The 20,715-nt window shown below is 43.1% G+C and overlaps 1 protein-coding gene across 2 annotated transcripts in view; it reads left to right on the top strand.

Moving 5' to 3' along the window:
- Positions 1-14,973: 14,973 nt before the first annotated feature.
- The window catches only part of FUBP3 (far upstream element binding protein 3), a 49,677-nt gene continuing 43,935 nt past the window's right edge, over positions 14,974-20,715 (top strand). Inside the window, exon 1 of one of the 2 annotated variants that reach the window (XM_028497301.2) lies at positions 14,974-15,114. In XM_028497301.2, the coding sequence (XP_028353102.1) occupies positions 15,031-15,114 (84 nt within the window). In that variant the 5' untranslated portion in view covers positions 14,974-15,030. The remainder of the gene's footprint in view (positions 15,115-20,715) is intronic. The other variant, XM_007103740.4, reaches the window with a different exon arrangement.

Raw genomic sequence — 20,715 nt, 5'->3', positions numbered from 1 at the left:
AGGATTTGGCAACAGCCGTTTCTACCTTTCCTTTAATAACTTGCTGCGTGTGTAAATCACGAATTCATCTTCAAAAATTTTTTAATTAATTTTTATCGGCGAATAGCTGATTTACAATGTTGTGTTAGTTTCTGCTGTACAGCAAGCAAAGTGATTCAGTTATACATCTACATATACCAACTCTTTTTTAGATTCTTTTCCCGTGTATTGTAGTCATTACAGAGTATTGAGTAGAGTTCCCTGTGCTATACAGTAGGTCCTTGTTGATTATCTATTTTATATACAGTAGTGTGTATATGTCAATCTCAATCTCCCAATTTATCCCTCCCCCTCCCTTTCCCCCTTGGTAACCGTAAGTTTGTTTTCTACATCTGTGACTCTATTTCTGTTTTGCAAATAGGTTCATTTGTACAAAAAAAATTTTTTTTTGAATGTTCAGTGCTTTTATGTAGAAAGCATGGGAGGGATATAAAAATGTGAACTATAAAGTTCGTGAGATAGCTCAGCTCCTGTAGGCACAGGCGCTACTGGGAACCCCTTACTGCTTAGAGATAAAACCAAGGCTGCAAAGATAAACCAGAAAGACTTAGAGACGTGCCTTTTTGTGGGTGTTAAATGCCGAGACCTCCCGAGAGGAGGGGGAGGCTGTGTGGACTGGGCTGCCGCAGAGAGGTCTTCATTTATATACTCATACATTTATTTATTCACACGGGAAACAATTGAGTGCCCACCCTTCTTGCTCCGCTAAAAATAATCCCTGAGTACTTACTGTGCGCTGGACGCTGTTCCAGGCATACGGCTACAGTGCAAGCTAGAGAGGCACAGTCCCCGCCCTCAAGCCCCCATTCTCAGAACCCTCAGGCAAGAGAGGCAGGCCTGGGAGGGATGGGAGTACCTTCCTGCTGCTGTGCTACAGGCCCGGTCCTCCTTGGTCTCTGCTACAGAGGGGAAGTGCTCACAGCTCGGTGGCTCGGTGCTTGCTTAGGACGCAGCCCACAGCCTCATCGGTGATGCCAATCCTAATAGCGGGCACTTCCGAGCATCCTCTTGCCATCGTCTGCCGGAGTGCTCTGCGTGCAACCCCTGTGCGCTCCTAGAGCAGCCTTGGGACGTGGCCATTTTCCAGGCGAGATCGCTCGGCTCAGTCAGAGACTTAAGGGACTTGTTCGAGGTGACTGAGTTACTAAGTGGCAGAGCTGGAATTGGGGCCGGGTCTGACTCCAGAACCTGTGCTCCTAGCCACTGGGCAACACTGCCTCAGCCCAGGTGTGGCACCTGGTGGAAGTTTCCAACCAGTTCAGGACCCTCGTGATTCTTGAGGCTTCACCCCACAGGGCTCCCAGCACCTCCTTTCTCTGCCCTGTCTCTCTTTCTCTTCCTTCTTCTTCCTCCCTCCCCAACTCCCATTGCTCTCCTAACATTCTTAGAAGATAAGGGAGTCTGAGTGGCAGGGGAAAATTTTTACCAGATGGTGTAACATTGTAGTTAAAATTTGAGGCTGTGAAGTCCAGCGACATGGCCTTGAAATCTAGCTCTGCAATGTACTGACCTTGGGCGGATCCCTTCAGCTCTCTGAGTCTCAGGTTCCTCATCTGTAACACGGGAATAATTAACAGTACCCAACTCATAGGTCACAAAACTTAACTTAGATAAAGCTGCCCCTAGTTCAATAAACTTGACATCATCTTCACCACCGTCACCACTGTCACTTGTTATGATGAGGGGCAAACGACAGGCAAACGTTCATTTCCATCCTTCCTTTATCTGACCTACAATATAGTTTTCACCCGGTTAGATATTCTCACCATGCACTAAAGAATAAGATCTTTTTTCAAAATTGATTTTTAACTGGGAACTATATTCAATGTCTTGTAATAACCTATAATAGAAAAGTATCTGAAAACGAATATATATATAATATTCAGTTATATATACATAAAACGGAATCACTTTGCTGTACACCTGAAACTTAACACAACCTTGTAAATCAACTATACTTCAATTAAAAAATAAAGGAAAAATTTTTAATTGACTGTTAATTATATGAGCAATGCACAAATACATACTACTTGTTTTTAAAAAACTACCGTTATAGGTAAGACTAAAGTCTCTTTTTTTTTCATCTTTATTGGAGTATAATTGCTTTACATTGCTGTGTTAGTTTCTGCTGTACAACAAAGTGAATCAGCTATATGTATACATGTATCCCCATATCTCCGCCCTCTTGCGTCTCCCTCCCACCCTCCCTATCCCACCCCTCTAGGTGGTCACAAAGCACCGAGCTGATCTCCCTGTGCTATGCGGCTGCTTCCCACTAGCTATCTATTTTATGTTTGGTAGTGTATATATGTCAACGCTACTCTCTCACTTCATCCCAGCTTCCCCTTCCCCCACTGGGTCCTCAAGTCTGTTCTCTACGTCTGCATCTTTATTCCTGTCCTGCCACTAGGTTCATCAGAACTGTTTTTTTTTTTTAGATTCCATATATATGCGTTAGCATACGGTATTTGTTTCTCTCTTTCTGACTTACTTCACTCTGTATGACAGACTCTAGGTCCATCCACCTCACTACGAATAACTCAATTTCGTTCCTTTTCATGGCCGAGTAATATTCCATTGTATATATATGTGCCACATCTTCTAGGTAAGACTAAAGTCTCTTTTGAGTGCCTGTCCTATAGGCTCCGCCATCTTCTCATCCCTTCCCTCCCCACCCCATTCTTCCCCATCATTCTCCAAAGGTAATCTCTATTATCATTTGCTGCCTCTGCCTCGGGCGTTTTTTTTTTCTGTGCATTTGCCAGCACATGAATTTATGTGTGTGCAGTACATTTGATTTGCTTTTTACATAAAGGGATCAGACCGATCATATCTTTCTACTATTTGCTTTTTTTTACTCAATAACACCTCTTTCAATTTATTAACGTCAGTGAGAAAGGAAGAAGGAGGGGCATCCTAGGTCTGGAAACTTCAAGACCAAAGACTGCAACTCACAGATTAGTCATTCCACTGGGACACTTGAATTTGCTGGGTTCACCTTTGCTCTCTCTGTGGCTTATCTGTTTTATCTTTGCAAAAGACAGTTGTTCTCTCTCTGAATCACCTGCAAGCCTCAGGTTCTAAAACATGAAAACATCTTTCTCTCCACTCAGTCGGGCCAGAGTATCCATCAAACCCAGCCAGTGGGAAGGAGGCTTTCTTTACAAGATTATGAAAAGACAGCTCAGGGTCTGCGGCTACGAGGCCCAGGCCTGTTGTCAAGGCCTCTTTTCTTGAGCCCCAAGTTTTTGGAAGCTGTGATCATCAACAAGAAAAACCAGAAAGACATGTGTCCCTGCGAAGCATGGAAAACACACCCGAATGTTACAAAAGCAGCTTGTGATTTGACCCTGGAGTCAGACCTTGTCCCAGGCATTGGGGTGAGAAAGGATAACCCACCACCTGGCCTTTAAGACTTTTTGACCCTTGAGGCAATCCCAGCCACTGATTTTGTCTTAGGGATGAAAGGCCCTTAACCAAGAGTGACATTTCGTTGAAAATGCAGCCAGGTTACTTCCTGCTTCCACATGGGGTAGAAGTTTCTTTGGAAGCATCACATTTTTCCTGCTTCATGGCAACCTGGTTCTAGTGAAGTAGTCATTGTTTTTCCCCCTGGCCTCCAGGTCCAGAGCTGAGTCAAGCACCAAGCCACAGATAAAAGAGACAACTAATGAGAACCTACTGTACAGAACAGGGAACTCTACTTGATGCACTGTGGTGACCTAAGTGGGAAGGAAATCCAAAACAGAGGGGATATATGTAGAGCTGATTTATTTTGCTTACAGTAGAAACTAGCACAACATTGGAAAGCAACTATACTTCAATAAAAATTAATTTAAAAAATAAAAAATAAAAATAAATAAAAAACAAACAACAACAACAAAAAGTTAAAAAAAACAAAAACAAAAAACCAAGCCGCAGAGCAGAAAACTGGTGTTCCTAAAATGGACATAGAATAGAAGCAGGACACCTATGTGACTGGGAGAGAGAAGCCTGCCTACCTGCCTCTCTCTTTTCCAGATACTTCCAGGCTCAACCAGATTCAACACGCACACACACACACGCGCGTGCACACAAACACACTCACTTTTAACTCTATCCCTAATTCGTGGGACCGAAAGGCTCGAGAATCTCTAGAAATCTCTGTGTAACAAATAGAGCATATGTTCTGATAGGAACTGTTCTTTTCCTTTATAACAAGCAACTCAGCCTCCGCGCCTAGTTTATTCTTTGCAGTGTTCGTCACTGCTGCCACCACCACTCCAGCCCATTTCTGTCTGCTGACTCATGTCTCTTTCCTGTCACAGATATCAACTGCAGGCTTTCTTTTCTTTTTTTTGCGGTACGCGGGCCTCTCACTGTTGCGGCCTCTCCCGTTGCGGAGCACAGGCTCCGGACGCGCAGGCTCAGCGGCCACGGCTCACGGGCCCAGCCGCTCCGCGCCATGTGGGATCCTCCCGGACCGGGGCACGAACCCGTGTCCCCTGCATCGGCAGGCAGACTCTCAACCACTGCGCCACCAGGGAAGCCCCTGCAGGCTTTCGTTATGGTTTGGTTATTATCTTGTGTTCCTTGCAATTCCTTCCTGGATTTCATTTCCAGCCCCCATCCTAGCTATCTTTTTCCTGATATCATGCCTTCTTGCTGAGGATGATTATTGAAGACAAGGGCCTTTCAGAGACCATACCTCAATAATCCATCCACAGGAAGAGCCTTTGTTGGAAGGATGGATGGATGGATGCATGCATGCATGGATGAATGGTGGATAGACTGATGGATGGTGGATGTATGTTTGTATGTATGGATGGATGGTTGTATGGATAGAGGGCGAAGGGTGGATGGTTGGCTGGATGGTGGGTGGATGGATGGTGGGTGGATGGATGGTTGGGTGGATGGGTGGATGGATGGATGGATGGATGGGTGGATGGGTGGATGGGTGGAAGGGTGGATGGATGGATGGGTGGTTGGGTGGATGGGTGGGTGGGTGGATGGATGGATGGGTGGACAGGTGGATGGATAGATGGTTAGATGGATGGTTGGAAGGGAGAAAGTTTAATGTAACAATCCCTAGCAGTCATTATTTACTCTCTATGCAGAAGGAAAAGAAACAGTTTCATAGGCAATCACATGATTTTGTGTTGGTCTAGCCAGGAAAGAAGATAAGTCCATCCAAGTCTTAGCTAAGGATGAGGGGGGATGGATGTGACCAGCGGGGCACATGTAATTTACTGAAGTATAGTTGATTTACAATGTTGTGTTAATTTCTGCTGTACAGCAAAGTGACTCTTATATATATATATATATATATATATATATATATATTCTTTTCATATTCTTTTCCATTATGGTTTATCACAAGATATTGAATATAGTTCCCTGAGGGCACATATATTTTTGAATGCTGTCTGAGCATGACCCATTTGAATGCATCCTCTTTCAACCAAATCTGTTTCTTCTCCCACACCCTCAAACTGGTTTTGTGTCACCATTTTTAGTGGACAAGAGTTGTTTATTTCCATTGTATCCACTTTTCTTCTGGTAACAGTTATATTTTCCTCCATCCCTTCATTCCCTCTCAATATCTATGGTTCTGAGAGCTCAGAGATCTATGGCTGAGATCCATGACTCAGCTTCCTCCCCCCAAGATGGCTTGTGTAATCTTTTTTCCAACGTATAACTATGAAATTTTCAAACAGAGCAAAATTGAAAGAATTCAATAGTGAACACCCGTTAACCCACCCCCTAGTTTCTACTATGAACATTTCACTACATTTACTTTATCTCATGTCTATCCATCTATCTGCCCCTCCGTCAAGCAATTAATCCATCTTATTTTTGTTGCATTTCAAAGTAAATTGCAGACATCAGTACATTTCCTCCTAAATGTGTATCATTGACTAGAGTACAATATTTGTCTGCATGTTTTTTCTTTCATTATAAAGTTTACATACAATAAAACATACAAATCTTGACATATGCTGAATTTTGTATATACTGTGTAACCTAAATTCCTATCAATATATAGAATGTTCCCTCATGCTTCTTTCCACTCAATCTCCTTCCTCAACTTTCAGAGGCAACTACTGTTCTGATCTTTCCACTTGGGCTGTTTCCAGTTTTAGGCTATTATGAAGCTGCTATGATAATTACCATAGAACTTTTTTTATGGACACATATTTTCATTTCTTTTCGGTAAATATGTAGGAGTGGAATTGCTGGGTTAAAGAGTGGGTATATTTTTAGTTTATTAAGAAACTTCCACTCTTTTTTTCTAAGTGGCTGTACCATTTTACACTCCTAAGAACCACGTGTTAGCGTTCCAGTTGTTCCATACTTTGTCAACATTTGATATCTTTTCAGTTTTAGTTTTAGCCATTCTGGTGGGTGTGTAGCAGTTTTAGCTTGCATTTGCTTAATGACTAATAATGTTGAGCACATTTTCTTGTGCTTATTGACCATTTATTCATCTTCCTTTGGAATGTGTCTGAATTCTTTGCCTATTTGAAAAGGTACATGCACCCCAATTTTCATTGCAGCACTATATACAGCCAAGACATGGAAACAACCTAAATGTCCACTGACAGATGAATGAATAAAAAAGATGTATATTTATACAAAGGAATATTACTCAGCCGTAAAAAAGAATGAAATAATGCCATTTGCAGCAACGTGGATGGACCTAGAGATTATCATACTAAGTGAAGTAAGTCACAAAGAGAAAGACAAATATCATATGATATCACTTATACATGGAATTGAAAAGAAAAATGATACAAATAAATTTCTATACAAAACAGAAATAGAGGGACTTCCCTGGTGGCGCAGTGGTTAGGAATCTGCCTGCCAACGCAGGGGACACGGGTTCGATCCCTGGTCCGGGAAGATCCCACATGCCGCAGAGCAACTAAGCCCGTGCGCCACAACTACTGAGCCTGCATTCCACAACTACTGAAGCCTGGGCGCCTAGAGCCCGTGCTCTGCAACAAGAGAAGCCACCGCAATGAGAAGCCCGTGCACTGCAATGAAGAGGAGCCCCCGCTCGCTGCAACTCGAGAAAGCCCGCGCGCAGCAACAAAGACCCAACACAGCCATAAATAAATAAATAAATGTATTTTTTTTAAAAAGACCCAATCAAGGTGTATGAACTATATCTGATTGTTTTGTCTCTTTGGTCTCCTTTAAAAAACAAACAAACAAACAAACCAGAAATAGACCCACAGACATAGAAAACAAACTTACGATTACCAAAGGGGAAGGGGAGGAGGGATAAATTAGGAGTTTGTGATTAACATATACGCATTACTATATATAAAATAGATGACCAACAAGGACCTACTGTATAGCACAGGGAACTCTACTCAATATTTTATAATAACAAGGGAAAGGAATCTGCAAAAGGGAAAAGAATCTGAAAAAAATAGATATAAGGGAAAAGAATCTGAAAAAAAGGGGATAAGAATCTGAAAACGAAGGGAAAATAATCTGAAAAAAATAGATATATATTTATATATAACGGAATCACTTTGCTGTACACCAGAAACTAACACAGCATTGTAAATCAACTATACTTCAATAAAAAAAAATTTTTTAAAGGAAGGAAATTCTGACACACGTTTCAACATGGATGAAACTTTAAGACATTATGCTAAGTGAAATAAGCCAGTCACAAAAGGACAAATACTGTATGATTTCACTTACATGAGGTACCTAGAGTAGCCAAATTCATAGAGACAGAAAGTAAAGTGGAGGAATCCAGAGCCTGGGAGAGGGGAAAACAGGGAATTCATGTTTAAGGGGTACAGAGTCTCAGTTTGAGAAGATGAGAGAAGTCCTGGAGATGGATGGTAGTGACGGTTGCACAGCAATGTGAATGTACTTAATGTCACTGAACAGTACACGTAACAACAGTTTAAATGGTAATATATGTATATATTCACAATATAACAATTAAAATTTAAATATTTATTTTTAAAATTTAACTCATTAGATTTCAAAAAATAAAAATTGTGGTATTAACAAGTGTTAGCCAGGATGAGGAGTAACAACAAGAGCTCATCTGCAGCTGGGGGGAATGTGTGTGCCACTCTGGAGATATTCTGTCCACATTGGAGAGCAACTGAGCTTTCTCTAGCAAAGCTGAGGTGGCATATTCCCTTCCACCCTCCCCCACCCCCAGCATCTTCACGCCTGGGTGTATATCCTAGAGAATCTGCCAAACTGCATAAGGAGACAAGTTCAAGAAAGCTTACTGCAACATCATTTTGTGGCAGAGAAAAAATGGAAACAATTAAAAGGGTGATCCACAGGAGAAAGAATACATAATTTCCAGTTTATTCATATAGTGGAATAACAGGGAAAGTAACTGAAATAAGCCTACATGGGTGAACTTGGATAAACCTCAGAAATACACGTGGGGTCAAAAAATTAAAAAAGACACAAATGACAGAAGGATACATAGAGCGTGATACCATTTATATCAATGTAATGTTTAAAAGCATTATACACACACACACAAGAATACAGCATCCATTAGAATGCAGATTACCAAGTTCAGGAAGGCAGTTACCACTGGAGAGGAAGGAACAGACTCGGATCGTGGAGGGTTACACAGGGCTCTTCACTAGCAACTGCAGTGCTGACTTCCTCTGTTGGCACTGGGTACATGGCTATTCATTACATTATTCTATGTACTTGTTTGTCTGCTTGAAATAGTTCATAATAAAAAATAATAAATCAGAGATTAAAAGAATATGATGGGGCATTGCCAAAAGGGTCTATGCATTAATTTATAGAAATCATTGTTCATTGAACACATACTATGGGCTCAATGCTGGAGACACAATGGCAAACAACATGGATACAGTGCTGCTGTCTCTGAAGCTGATGATCTTGTGGGGGAGACAAGTTTTAATCAGATAATCAGGTGAATGAATGTATAACTTAAACTAAAATAGGTGCTCTGACTTCCAGGAAGGAGACTGGGAGTTTTCTATGGAGGGGTTTAACTGGTCCAAGAGAAACAACTTAAAGATGCTGACATTGGGAGATGTGCAGCAAACAGCCCAGCTGGACCATTCTACACTGAAACCCACAGTCAACGATCCTCACCCACCCAGAAGCATGAACAGGCCACCATGTATTCCCAAACACCTGAGGAAAGTCTGTAACACGAAAGATAGGGACCATAAAGCCTACCTACTTAGATACATACATACATACATAAAACAACTGAGATCAGTGCAACGTGAACTGTGCAGGGAGAAAAAACTTTTATTAAAAAACTATGCTTATCATCCTCAGAGAGATAAGGGAAGGTATTCCATCCACAAAACAAGAACAGAAGGCTACTTTTTAAAGAAAGGACTGTTGGGAGAGCAAAGGAGATCTCTTAGGAATTAAAAACATGGCAGAATAAATGAAAAACTCTACAGAAAGACTGGAAGATCAAATTGAGGGAATACTCTTTTTTTTCTCCAGAAAGAAAAAAAGCAAAAGGCAAAGAGATGAGAAACAGAAAAGATAGGACAATTAGAGGACCAGTAAAGGAGGTCCAGTATCCAAATAATAGAAGCTCTAGAGAAATAAATAGAGAAAATGATGGAGGAAATCCTCAATTAAATAGTTCAGGATAATATCCCAGAATTGAGGGACATTAATTTCCACATCAAAAGGGTAACTGAGTGGCCAGCATAATGGATGAAAAAAGACCCACTTCAAGACACATCACCATGGAATTTCAGTGGATGAGGAGGCCAAAGGCGAGGAGGCTGGAGAACAGGGAGGGGTGGGATGGAAAAATTACAAGGGGGCATGAGGAAACTTTGGGGGGTGTGCATGTTCATGACCTTGATAGTAATGATGGTTTCTTTGGGTGTATATGTAAAATAGTGTCAAAGTAAACACATTAAATATGTGCAGCTTATTGTATACCACAATTTTTTGTTCTTATTATATATCAAATTTTATCAATAAAACTGTTGTAAAAAAATACTGGATGTTAGAAGACAATGAATGATGACTTCAGTGTCCTAAAGGAGAATTATTTGCAATACCAACTTCTACAACTATCTAAATTATTAACTGAGACAGCAGAATAAAGATTGTTTTGGACAAGCGTGGCCCCAGAATATTTACTGCATGTACCCTCATAGGAACCTGCTTGAGGATGTAGCACTACTCTATGAAGAGTGGGGTGGTATGAGGGCAAGACTGGTACTCTTACTCTTATGGTAAGACACAGGGTACCTGTGTCTTAACATTGCTCTAAGGAATGTCCTTATTCCTCATCAGTGCTGGAGATTCTTAGTAACTCTCCTTTATTTTAAGATTTGATGCGGACATGCTCTTTAGTCTGCATTTGAAATTCCAGTGGATGTTTGACAATAGAAAAGGGGGTCTATGAAAACCTCTAAATGGAGAACACCCCACTCACAAAGAGTTACTGCTATGAATTCGTTCTACCTCAGAAAAACAGTGCAGATCCTGCGATAGGAATGCACGCCTTCCTCAAATTTCAAATGAGCAGATGTCAAGGATCCTTAGCATAATGAATACTGGAAATACCCATACTACATCCTTTAGGGTAAGGGTCTACTATACAACATTCCCCATATATATTTTGATCCTCTTAATTTCTTTAGAAAATCTTATCACTGTTCAGAAATATTCGCCTTTTCTCCCTGAAGGTGGATTATATTTCTCTGCCATTTGGCCAATACTTGACCACTGGCTTGTTTTGGTCAATGAAGTGTGAGCAGATGTAATGCATAGCATTTCTGAGGTGAGGCAGAAGCTTTAAAAGACAGTCCGTGCTTTACCACACTTTCTTTTCCCTTTGCCTCAGTGACGTTTAATGTTTGAGACAGGCTGTTCTATCAGCTTTGGTTGAAGAGTGAAGGCAATGTGTAGCAGAGGCACAGCCTATCAGCGATATTCATCATGTAGCATGAATGTTCACGTTCGTGTGAAAAATAACCTTTCTTGTTATTAGCCACTGATATTTTGAGGTTTGTTACTGAAGCATAACCTAGACTCTTACAAATAAAGTTTCATTTTAGAGTGGCTTCTAGCTGGTAATATCTAAGGAAGCATTTCAATGTCATCAGTAGCGTACCTCTAAATCCCAGGGTGGGATGGCTTATTTAGGTGACAGTCTCATATGCAAAGCGAGTCACAGCCAGAGTATGTGGATTTTTTTTTAACCCCGGAGAATCTTTTCCTATCCAGTTTGGGCAAAATCATTCTCATTCATTCATTTCAGAAATATTGAGAGCCAACAAAATGCCAGGCATTTTGTTAGGTTCTGGGAAGAGCAATGCACAAGGCAAGTGCGGTCCCTGTCTCAACAGAGGTTTTATTCTAGTGGAAAAGACAGACAATAAACAAATAATTATACAGTGATTTAAAAACAGTCGCGATAAATGCTAAGATGATGAAGGCTACAGTGTTAGTAGAACATAGAACACTGGACCTGACTGGGTCTGGGGCGTCCTCCTCTTTGGTGCCCCCAGAAATAAGTGAGTTGCCCAAAGTTACTCAACAACTAAAAGGGGGAAGAACCAGAACCTCATCCTTTTACTTAGGCATTCTGTGATCTTTGGACCAAACCTTGAACTGTGCCTTATATTTGGGCCAATAACCCTGTTTTCACTCATAGGGAGAGCCAGCTGGAATTTGGATGAATCAACGTACTCACCTCAGATTTTTAAAAGTATTCAGCACTCAAGTATCACTGATACTGGGTCAGCAGAACCATCCCTGTTCGGGAAGGTTGATGCCATATCCTTGATTTTTACAAGGATAGCAAATGAAAACACTCAACACACCCAAGCTGGACCACAAATAGATATGTTGGCATGTGTTGGGCCTGCCTCACAACAGCACTTCAACAACAGCAACACCGCCAACTATGTGCCTTCCTACATGGCTCGAAACATTTTGTCCAAAAGCAAAACTCTCCAATATTGCAATTTTGCCAAATTCTTTTATTTTACCATAATCTAGGAATTAATCCGATTTGGCTTTATTCAATTCAAAATAAGTTTCCTAAGCACCTAGGGATACAGGGAAAAATAAGACTCAGTCTCTGCTCTAAAGGAACTCACAGTCTAGTAGTGAAGTCATTAACAAATGAAGAACTGCTCTTTGATTATTGGCCATTTATTGCTCATACTACTTTCCAAAATCTAAAGTTCTCCTATCATGCTGACACAAGAGCTCAAGAGAAGTCACATGGGATTTTACTTCAATTTGAAGAGTGAAGGCAATGTGTAGCAGAGGCACAGCCTATCAGCGATATTCATCATGTAGCATGAATGTTCACGTTCGTGTGAAAAATAACCTTTCTTGTTATTAGCCACTGATATTTTGAGGTTTGTTACTGAAGCATAACCTAGACTCTTACAAATAAAGTTTCATTTTAGAGTGGCTTCTAGCTGGTAATATCTAAGGAAGCATTTCAATGTCATCAGTAGCGTACCTCTAAATCCCAGGGTGGGATGGCTTATTTAGGTGACAGTCTCATATGCAAAGCGAGTCACAGCCAGAGTATGTGGATTTTTTTTTAACCCCGGAGAATCTTTTCCTATCCAGTTTGGGCAAAATCATTCTCATTCATTCATTTCAGAAATATTGAGAGCCAACAAAATGCCAGGCATTTTGTTAGGTTCTGGGAAGAGCAATGCACAAGGCAAGTGCGGTCCCTGTCTCAACAGAGGTTTTATTCTAGTGGAAAAGACAGACAATAAACAAATAATTATACAGTGATTTAAAAACAGTCGCGATAAATGCTAAGATGATGAAGGCTACAGTGTTAGTAGAACATAGAACACTGGACCTGACTGGGTCTGGGGCGTCCTCCTCTTTGGTGCCCCCAGAAATAAGTGAGTTGCCCAAAGTTACTCAACAACTAAAAGGGGGAAGAACCAGAACCTCATCCTTTTACTTAGGCATTCTGTGATCTTTGGACCAAACCTTGAACTGTGCCTTATATTTGGGCCAATAACCCTGTTTTCACTCATAGGGAGAGCCAGCTGGAATTTGGATGAATCAACGTACTCACCTCAGATTTTTAAAAGTATTCAGCACTCAAGTATCACTGATACTGGGTCAGCAGAACCATCCCTGTTCGGGAAGGTTGATGCCATATCCTTGATTTTTACAAGGATAGCAAATGAAAACACTCAACACACCCAAGCTGGACCACAAATAGATATGTTGGCATGTGTTGGGCCTGCCTCACAACAGCACTTCAACAACAGCAACACCGCCAACTATGTGCCTTCCTACATGGCTCGAAACATTTTGTCCAAAAGCAAAACTCTCCAATATTGCAATTTTGCCAAATTCTTTTATTTTACCATAATCTAGGAATTAATCCGATTTGGCTTTATTCAATTCAAAATAAGTTTCCTAAGCACCTAGGGATACAGGGAAAAATAAGACTCAGTCTCTGCTCTAAAGGAACTCACAGTCTAGTAGTGAAGTCATTAACAAATGAAGAACTGCTCTTTGATTATTGGCCATTTATTGCTCATACTACTTTCCAAAATCTAAAGTTCTCCTATCATGCTGACACAAGAGCTCAAGAGAAGTCACATGGGATTTTACTTCTTTAATTCCCCTTTCTTAGTGCTCATGTTCCTTCATAACTTCAAGATGGGCATAAAATAGTTGACAACATGACTCTCCAGTAAATTCGATTCCTTGGCACCATAGAGCTTGGAAATATTAATCATGAGGGCAATCTTGTTAATCCAAAGAGGGGCACCTCTATTTGGACCTGCCACTGACAAAATGTGTGTCAAGTCCCTAAGTCTTGTTTCTTGGTGGGGGCGGGGGGGTAGCTGTTTGCTCATTTGTAAAATCCACCTCAAAAGCTCAAGTGTGTTCCAGCGTTAAGATTCCTTCCCTTACTTTGAAATATCTATATCTAGTTACCATCATTTTTAAAAGTTACTTAAGCATTCCAAGAAGCCCTCTTGCAATACTGTTTTGACTCAGCAGGCAGAGAAGCAATGATGGTCCGGTGGTATTTCCTGTATCCCCAGAGTCCCAGAGTTCGTGAAGGAATGTGTAAGAGGACACCACGCTGGCTTTCCAGTAGAACCGCCCTTCCTAAGCTGTGTCGCTAGGCAACCCCAGGTGTGGCATTAGCCCATCCTCGAGGAAACTGATTACGGTGCAAGAACTCGGGCCCAGGACTCTGCAAACGTGGGGCACTATTTTGTGGTGCTGTTCCTTGCCCTCCAGCCTCCCTCTGGGTCCTCACGGTGCCACTTCAAAACGCCCAGTCCCAGTATTCCTAATCGATGGTCATTTCTGAGACGGGCAGCCAGGGTGCCGTCTAGGGAAAGCCAGGTCACTCCTCTCTGGGTTTCCAAACGGTCGACAGCGGGACACCTCGGGACACACACACACACACACACACACACACACACACACACACACACACACACACACACACACAGGAAGGCCTGCATCCTGCATGCACAGGCAGAAGCTTGAGTGCCCCAGGGAAAGAGGTGGAAGTGTTGGCTCTCGTTGTCAGCCATGGGGCAGAATCTGGCGAAGTTCCCATCCCCCAATGCCAGGGTCTCCCGCACTGTCCCGGGATCCAGACCCGCAAAGGGAGTCCACTCTCGATAACAAGCAGGACAGAGGGGCCATAGAACTGGACTCAAAAGGGTCTGTCACGACATCATCGACGGCCCTGGACCAAATCGCGTCTGGGAACGGCGGGAACGCAACCTATCCCTCGAAACCAGACGGCAGGCTCGCTCGCAGGGCCCGCCCCCCACTTCCGGCCGGGCCGCTGTCACGTGCCCTGACCCCGCCCCGCAGACGCGGCTCCTCTCGCGTCGGCGAGCGTCCCTGCTTCCCTTCCGCCGGAAGTGGGGCGACTTTCCCTTTCCGGCTACGGGTCCCCAAGCGGAGCGGGAGGCCCGACGGGGGAGCCGAGCGGCGGCGGCGGCGGCGGCGGCGGGGGCGGTAATGGCGGAGCTGGTGCAGGGGCAGAGCGCTCCGGTGGGGATGAAGGCCGAGGGCTTCGTGGACGCTCTGCACCGGGTCCGGCAGGTACGGGCGCGGCCGGCTGGTAGGAGCACGGGAGCCTGAGGCGGGGCCGGGTCGGGCCTGATGGGGAGGAGGGGGTCCGGCCTGGGGGCGGGAGGTAACCTGGGCTGACGCCCCAGCTGGGCTCGGCCGTTCCTTGTGGCTCCTGCAGCCGAGAGGAGCCGAGGGATGAGGCGCCACTGGGAGGCCCAGGCCCAGCCTGTCGGGCCGGTCTCCCAGGTGGCCGCAGCCGCTGGGAAAGGATTTGTCCAGGACGCCTGGCCTTATCGCGTCCCCACGCCGGGGCTGGACCCGCAGGGCAGCCAGCGTGGGGTTTTGAGGTTTACGAGGGTAGGGGGCTAGGGGAGCTCACAGCGAGGACCCCGGTCTAGACAAGGGGGCTGTCTCAGGTCCAGTAGCTTTTTAAAACTTGGAAAACATCCTTTTCAGACTTATTATATTTTGAGGGTGGAGTGGAAGGAATTCGAGGGTATTTTACTTTTGAGGGTGCTTTGGGAGAGGAGAGAAAGAAAGATGTTAGATAGGTGTGGGTGGTCCGTAAGACGTAGAAATTCCTTATGGGCAATAGTTTTTCCTCTTTCAGGGAGCATGTGATATGAAGTCATTCCAACAGTGAAACTTGACCATCTGACAATGTCGTGCATTTTGTCAGAGTTAAATAAACTGATTTTTAAGAGGTTGCAAGCTTCCCTGGAGAATGAATATGGGACCTGCCAGAAATACTCTTTGGTTTCTGGTATGATGTTTAGAACAGAACATGTCCTTGTATTGTGTGCGAAACTTACTGAACTTAAGTGTTAGCTCTAACACTTAAATTTCTTCTGCTGAGTGTCTTATACTCATCGTCTCTTCCTATTTAATTGTAGGCATACTAACGGATACTTTAAAAGTTGGGCCATAACTAATTACTGCTTGATTCCTAACAGAAAGCTACAGGACTCATTGTATTAGAAGAAAGCCTCCACTCGGTCGCTTGAAGATATGGTCTTTACACCTCTTTCCAGTATTCCAGGGGAGGGAACCCTACCTGTTTCCCAGATACTGACTTTTCATTGTAATACTGATGCTCCTATAGACATTACATTGGATCCCAGAAGTTTCCAAACCTGTGGTTCCGCCTAAAATTTTATCCGATGACTTGTTACTTACTGCCTAGGCACCAACCAATATATAGTGAGTATCCATCTTACTTAGACTTCAGAGCCAACCAGTGGCTGTAATGGATGAACAGTGCCATCCAGCTCCCCTTCCAGCACTCTGCTTGCCGGCGTGTTACACTGCTCTCCTCTACAGTACAGGGTCCTGAACCTTGTTTCTCACTGGCTACTAATATGTAATGGCTTTCACTCTGTGCTGATGTGTGACAATCACCTTGTGGGCCTCTGTATCCAGGAAGAATTATAGTCACTACCCTAAAGAGCCCAGATCCTCAGTTTGCAGAAGGCCTGTAGGTGAACGTAAAATGAATTTTGAACCATTGAGAAGACTTTCTGCTTCTCTTGAGCCAGTGGTTGAACTCATATTCTTGGACAACCTGCTCAAGAGGGAGGGAGATCCTCTGTAAAATGCTGACCTAATGTGGATTGTTGAAGCAGTGGTGTTTACTACTAGCAGAGGAAACTTCACTGGAAATGTTCCCAGCTCTGAAATGCACCATTGACTGGAGCAGTTGTAAGCCCAATGGAGACAGTGCTGTAAGTGTATTACTTCCGAATATTAACAGCTGGAGGGCGATACTATCTCCAAGGATTTGATGGCCTTTAAAAACTAAAGAAAACACAGGTTTGTGGGTAATTTTAGGTTTATTTATAGATTTGCATTGGGCAAGAATGGAATGTTAGAAATCTAAAATATTGTGTGCTTATATCAATAGTAAAGCTTACCTCAAAGGGTCTCATATCATTTGGGCATCTGATGATGGTGGTTCTACCTCGCCATTGTATACACAGCATGTTGCAGAAATGTGATTTTCCCCCCAGTAGCTGGAGATAAGAGATAGTGCATTTCTTTATTTAAATGATTGGAAAGCTTTCTCTCCTCTTAGGTGTCCTCATAAACACCAGGGACAGTCTGTAAGGCCCTCATAAGTTTGTCAGGGAGCAGTAAGCTGTCTGGTGCTCAATTTATCCAGAATATCCCAGTAGAGTGTGAGTTGACCCTGATGGGATTTGAACCTGCAGTTTCTATTAAGTCTGATACGTAGAGTCCGGCACCTAATCCACTAAGCTTCCCTCCTGGCATTTTGAAGCCTCCTTTTGTGTCCTTTGGACTCTTTCCAACGAAGGGAACCAATTGTTGCTGTTAGATCACTCTAAGCATGGTATTCCTAGATCTGAAGGGAGTCTCTGAAAATGTCGTATAAAATTTAAAATTTCTGCAGCAGTGTGAAGTCCAGTGAGTTAATAGTGTTTGGCCAAAGGGATAACATAGTCATTTTGTAGGGAAGTACACAAATGTAGAAATGTGATCTGATTCAGTCCCACTGGTGAAGATCTAAAACTCCTGGGTGTTAAAAAAAAAAAAAAAAATCATGTCCAGTTCTCTGAAGTCATTGGCTGGTTAGCAAAAATAAAGTGTTTCTTCAACTCGTTGTTTAGAGAGCGCAGGATCCTAGTAAGAATGGGATGTGGACTTAAAACCAGATTATCCTGTTCGGTGGCCACACTGGCCTCTACGCTGACTACTGTCTGTCAGGCTTTCAAGGGGACCTCATGGAGATTATGGATGTGTAGATACAAATCTGTTTTGTTCTGTTTAGCTTTTCTAAAAATATAAAAGTTCCTGGAAAGCCCACTGCTGATAGTTTAGTAGCATCCATCACCAAGTGCACCCATTCGCATGTTAACAGGATGATGTCACACCACAGTGTACTTCACATTCCCTGCAGCCTTCCTTCCACGAGCTGGACCACCCGCCTGCCAGTCATCACCCAAATAGACGTTCTCTTATCAAACTGCTAGGGCTTCTGAGGACTTTAAGCTCCTATTTTGACCTAGACCCAGTCCGTGCCTCTGCACTGCATAATTCCAGAGCGTTCTGTTCACATACATACAGTGTTAATTGGTGCCTCATGGAGTTGGGCATCGTGGTGATTCTGCTCCCAAATCGATTGTGACCAAAAAGCCACTGAAGCATCAGTGGAAAGTAACCTTTGACAGATTTTAAGGCCTAGAGCCTATTCTTTACCAGCACTGTTTTTCGGAACTGTCGGTTGGTGATGGGCCTTCGAAGTTCCACAGTCCTGCAGAAAATGCTTCTCAGTGCTGCTCTTTCACACTTCACGCCTGAGCAGTAGATGATTTGGCACGTGTGCTGTATAGAAACACTAAATTTCCTTTAAAAGAATGTGCCTCCACCATTTAAAGAGAAGGCCTGTGTTCCTTGGCTGTTGGGCACTCCTTGAGGGATCCTGCCTTTGCTCGCCTCATACGTGATGTCTGTGCCTCAAGGCAGAGTCACGTGTGCCGAATGCGCAGTGGCTGTAAGTTTACTCCACTGAGACTGTCTCAGACGTACCCAGTGGTTGAGTAGCTCAGATCATCATTTCACAAGGGACTAACTCCTGCATGTACATTCATTTGAACCTCCTCAGACACTTGAAGAAAACCAGTGTCTGAAGGACATCTGTGGGTTGCTCTGTGTCTTTGCTTTGATGGGACCCAGTAGAGTTCCCTCCAGAGAGCGAGTTCTTGTTTAAGGGTTTTCATGATGTGACTGAGCCCATTTGGGTCACCGCACTTTAATGGAAGCACTGAACTTCATATTTGGTATTGAAAAGTAGATGGTAAATGAACAGTACGTTCCACTGTATGCCTCTAACGCTTTTCTAATATTCAGCTGGGACTTCTTTATCTTTCTTTTAAAATCTGATAACCCATGTGTATCATCAAAGTAAGGTTTCTTAAGTCCCAAATGCAAATTTGCCTAGACCAGAGTTTTCAGACTGGTGGCTTGTGGGCTGGAGAAGGCTCAGAGCGGACCTGCAGGCATGCTTTGTTTGACCACACAGTGCCAAGACTTAGGAACTAGAACAATTTCACGTAAAAAGTGTTAGATTTTTATCTAATGCTTGGCCATACTGCTCCCACGTTCTGCAGTGACTTTATTTGGCAGGAGCTGGGTAGCAGCTGCCCCTTTTCACGGGGCATTGACTCTCCGAGTTGCCTTTGTTCTCGCCACTTTGCTTTTGTTCTGCACTGCCCATCGGGATGCCTAGTCAGCATCTTTTTTTCCTCATCCTTTTCCAAATTGTGAGCCCATACAATAATTTAAATTTCTAATGGAAAGAGCTCTGGTGGAGAGTTAAGAGATCTGAGTCTCCTGCAAGTAGCTGCATGACCTTGGGCTAGGTTGGCCTTTCCCAGCATTTGATCTACAAACTGTTCACAGATCTTCCATGGAAAAGGGCTCATGGACAGAGAAGTTTGGGGGATACAGGGTTAAATAAAGGTGAATTGGCTTCTTTACTGCAGGACTTCTCAGAGCCCCTTCGTATGCTTCTGTGCATTAAGTCCTACTAGGGTTTGGGATATGCATTGTAAATATACCCAAGTTCTGTCACTTCATACCCTCTTTTCATAAAACCAAATCACCGTCTGTGGATCAGACTTCAGGAAATATTAAGCTAGATAATCTCAATGGTCCCTTCAAGCTCACCAACATTCAGAGCTTCCATCTAGCTAGATCTGAAAAAAGTTTTGGCCATATTATTTTGGTTCTTTTACTTTCTAATGTGTTGTGTTGGGTGTCTGTTCAAGCTCCCCTCTCCCTAGCTTTGCTGTGCAGTTCTTTTACTGTTAATCGTCCCTCTTGAAAATGTTTTGCATTTAGAGTTTTGTTTTAAAGACACTTGGGAAAGAATAGCCAATACTTTTGGAGGCATGAACTACATTTTTACCCTAGTATCAGATGACAACAGATCACTTGCATGACTGAGTAGTGTTCATGGAAGTTGTGATGTGATGGGGATTCCTGCTATTGTTTGAGGATCTGCTGAGTCCAAGGCCTCTTGCTGGATGCCGGGCCAGTGTAAAGATAAATAAGACAAGTTTGCTGCTGGTTTTATCTTTCCGTGGAATTAGATCCTCACAACAACCAAGTGAAATAGTCAGGACAAGGGTTATAATTTTCATTTTATATTTGAAAATAATAAGCCAAAGGGAGATAAAGCAGTATTCTCGGAGGCACACAAACAGTTAATATATGCAGTAGTTCTTGGACCCACGTCCTCTGCATTCTAAGAGGGACTCGGTTCCTTTGCAGAGGTCGTTGGGTAGTTTTCCATCTCAACGAGAATTCTGCAGCAGAATCTTCAAAGCATCAAAGGGATGCTGGTGGAATTAGATGGGACATAGGGGAGAAAACTAATGGTCATGTCATCTTGAGGGTCTTTGGAGGGGGGAATCCTAGCTGGAACAGTATTTCAGCTTGGCGCCTCAGCTGGTCATCTTAGCATTTTTCCGACAGGCTTCTCCATATTCACTTTAATTTTAGCAAACGTTTAATGAGTACTTTCTATGTGCCAAACTCTTTGCTGTGCATTAGGGAAGTTCTTGAACTTTTTTTGGAGCATAGACCTTTTTAAGACTCTTGAAAACTTTGAAC

Source organism: Physeter macrocephalus, chromosome 13, assembly GCF_002837175.3.
Source record: "Physeter macrocephalus isolate SW-GA chromosome 13, ASM283717v5, whole genome shotgun sequence".
Taxonomy (NCBI): Eukaryota; Metazoa; Chordata; class Mammalia; order Artiodactyla; family Physeteridae; genus Physeter; species Physeter macrocephalus.
Note: the sequence above shows the minus strand (reverse complement) of the source record. Positions and strands in the feature narration are given on the sequence as shown.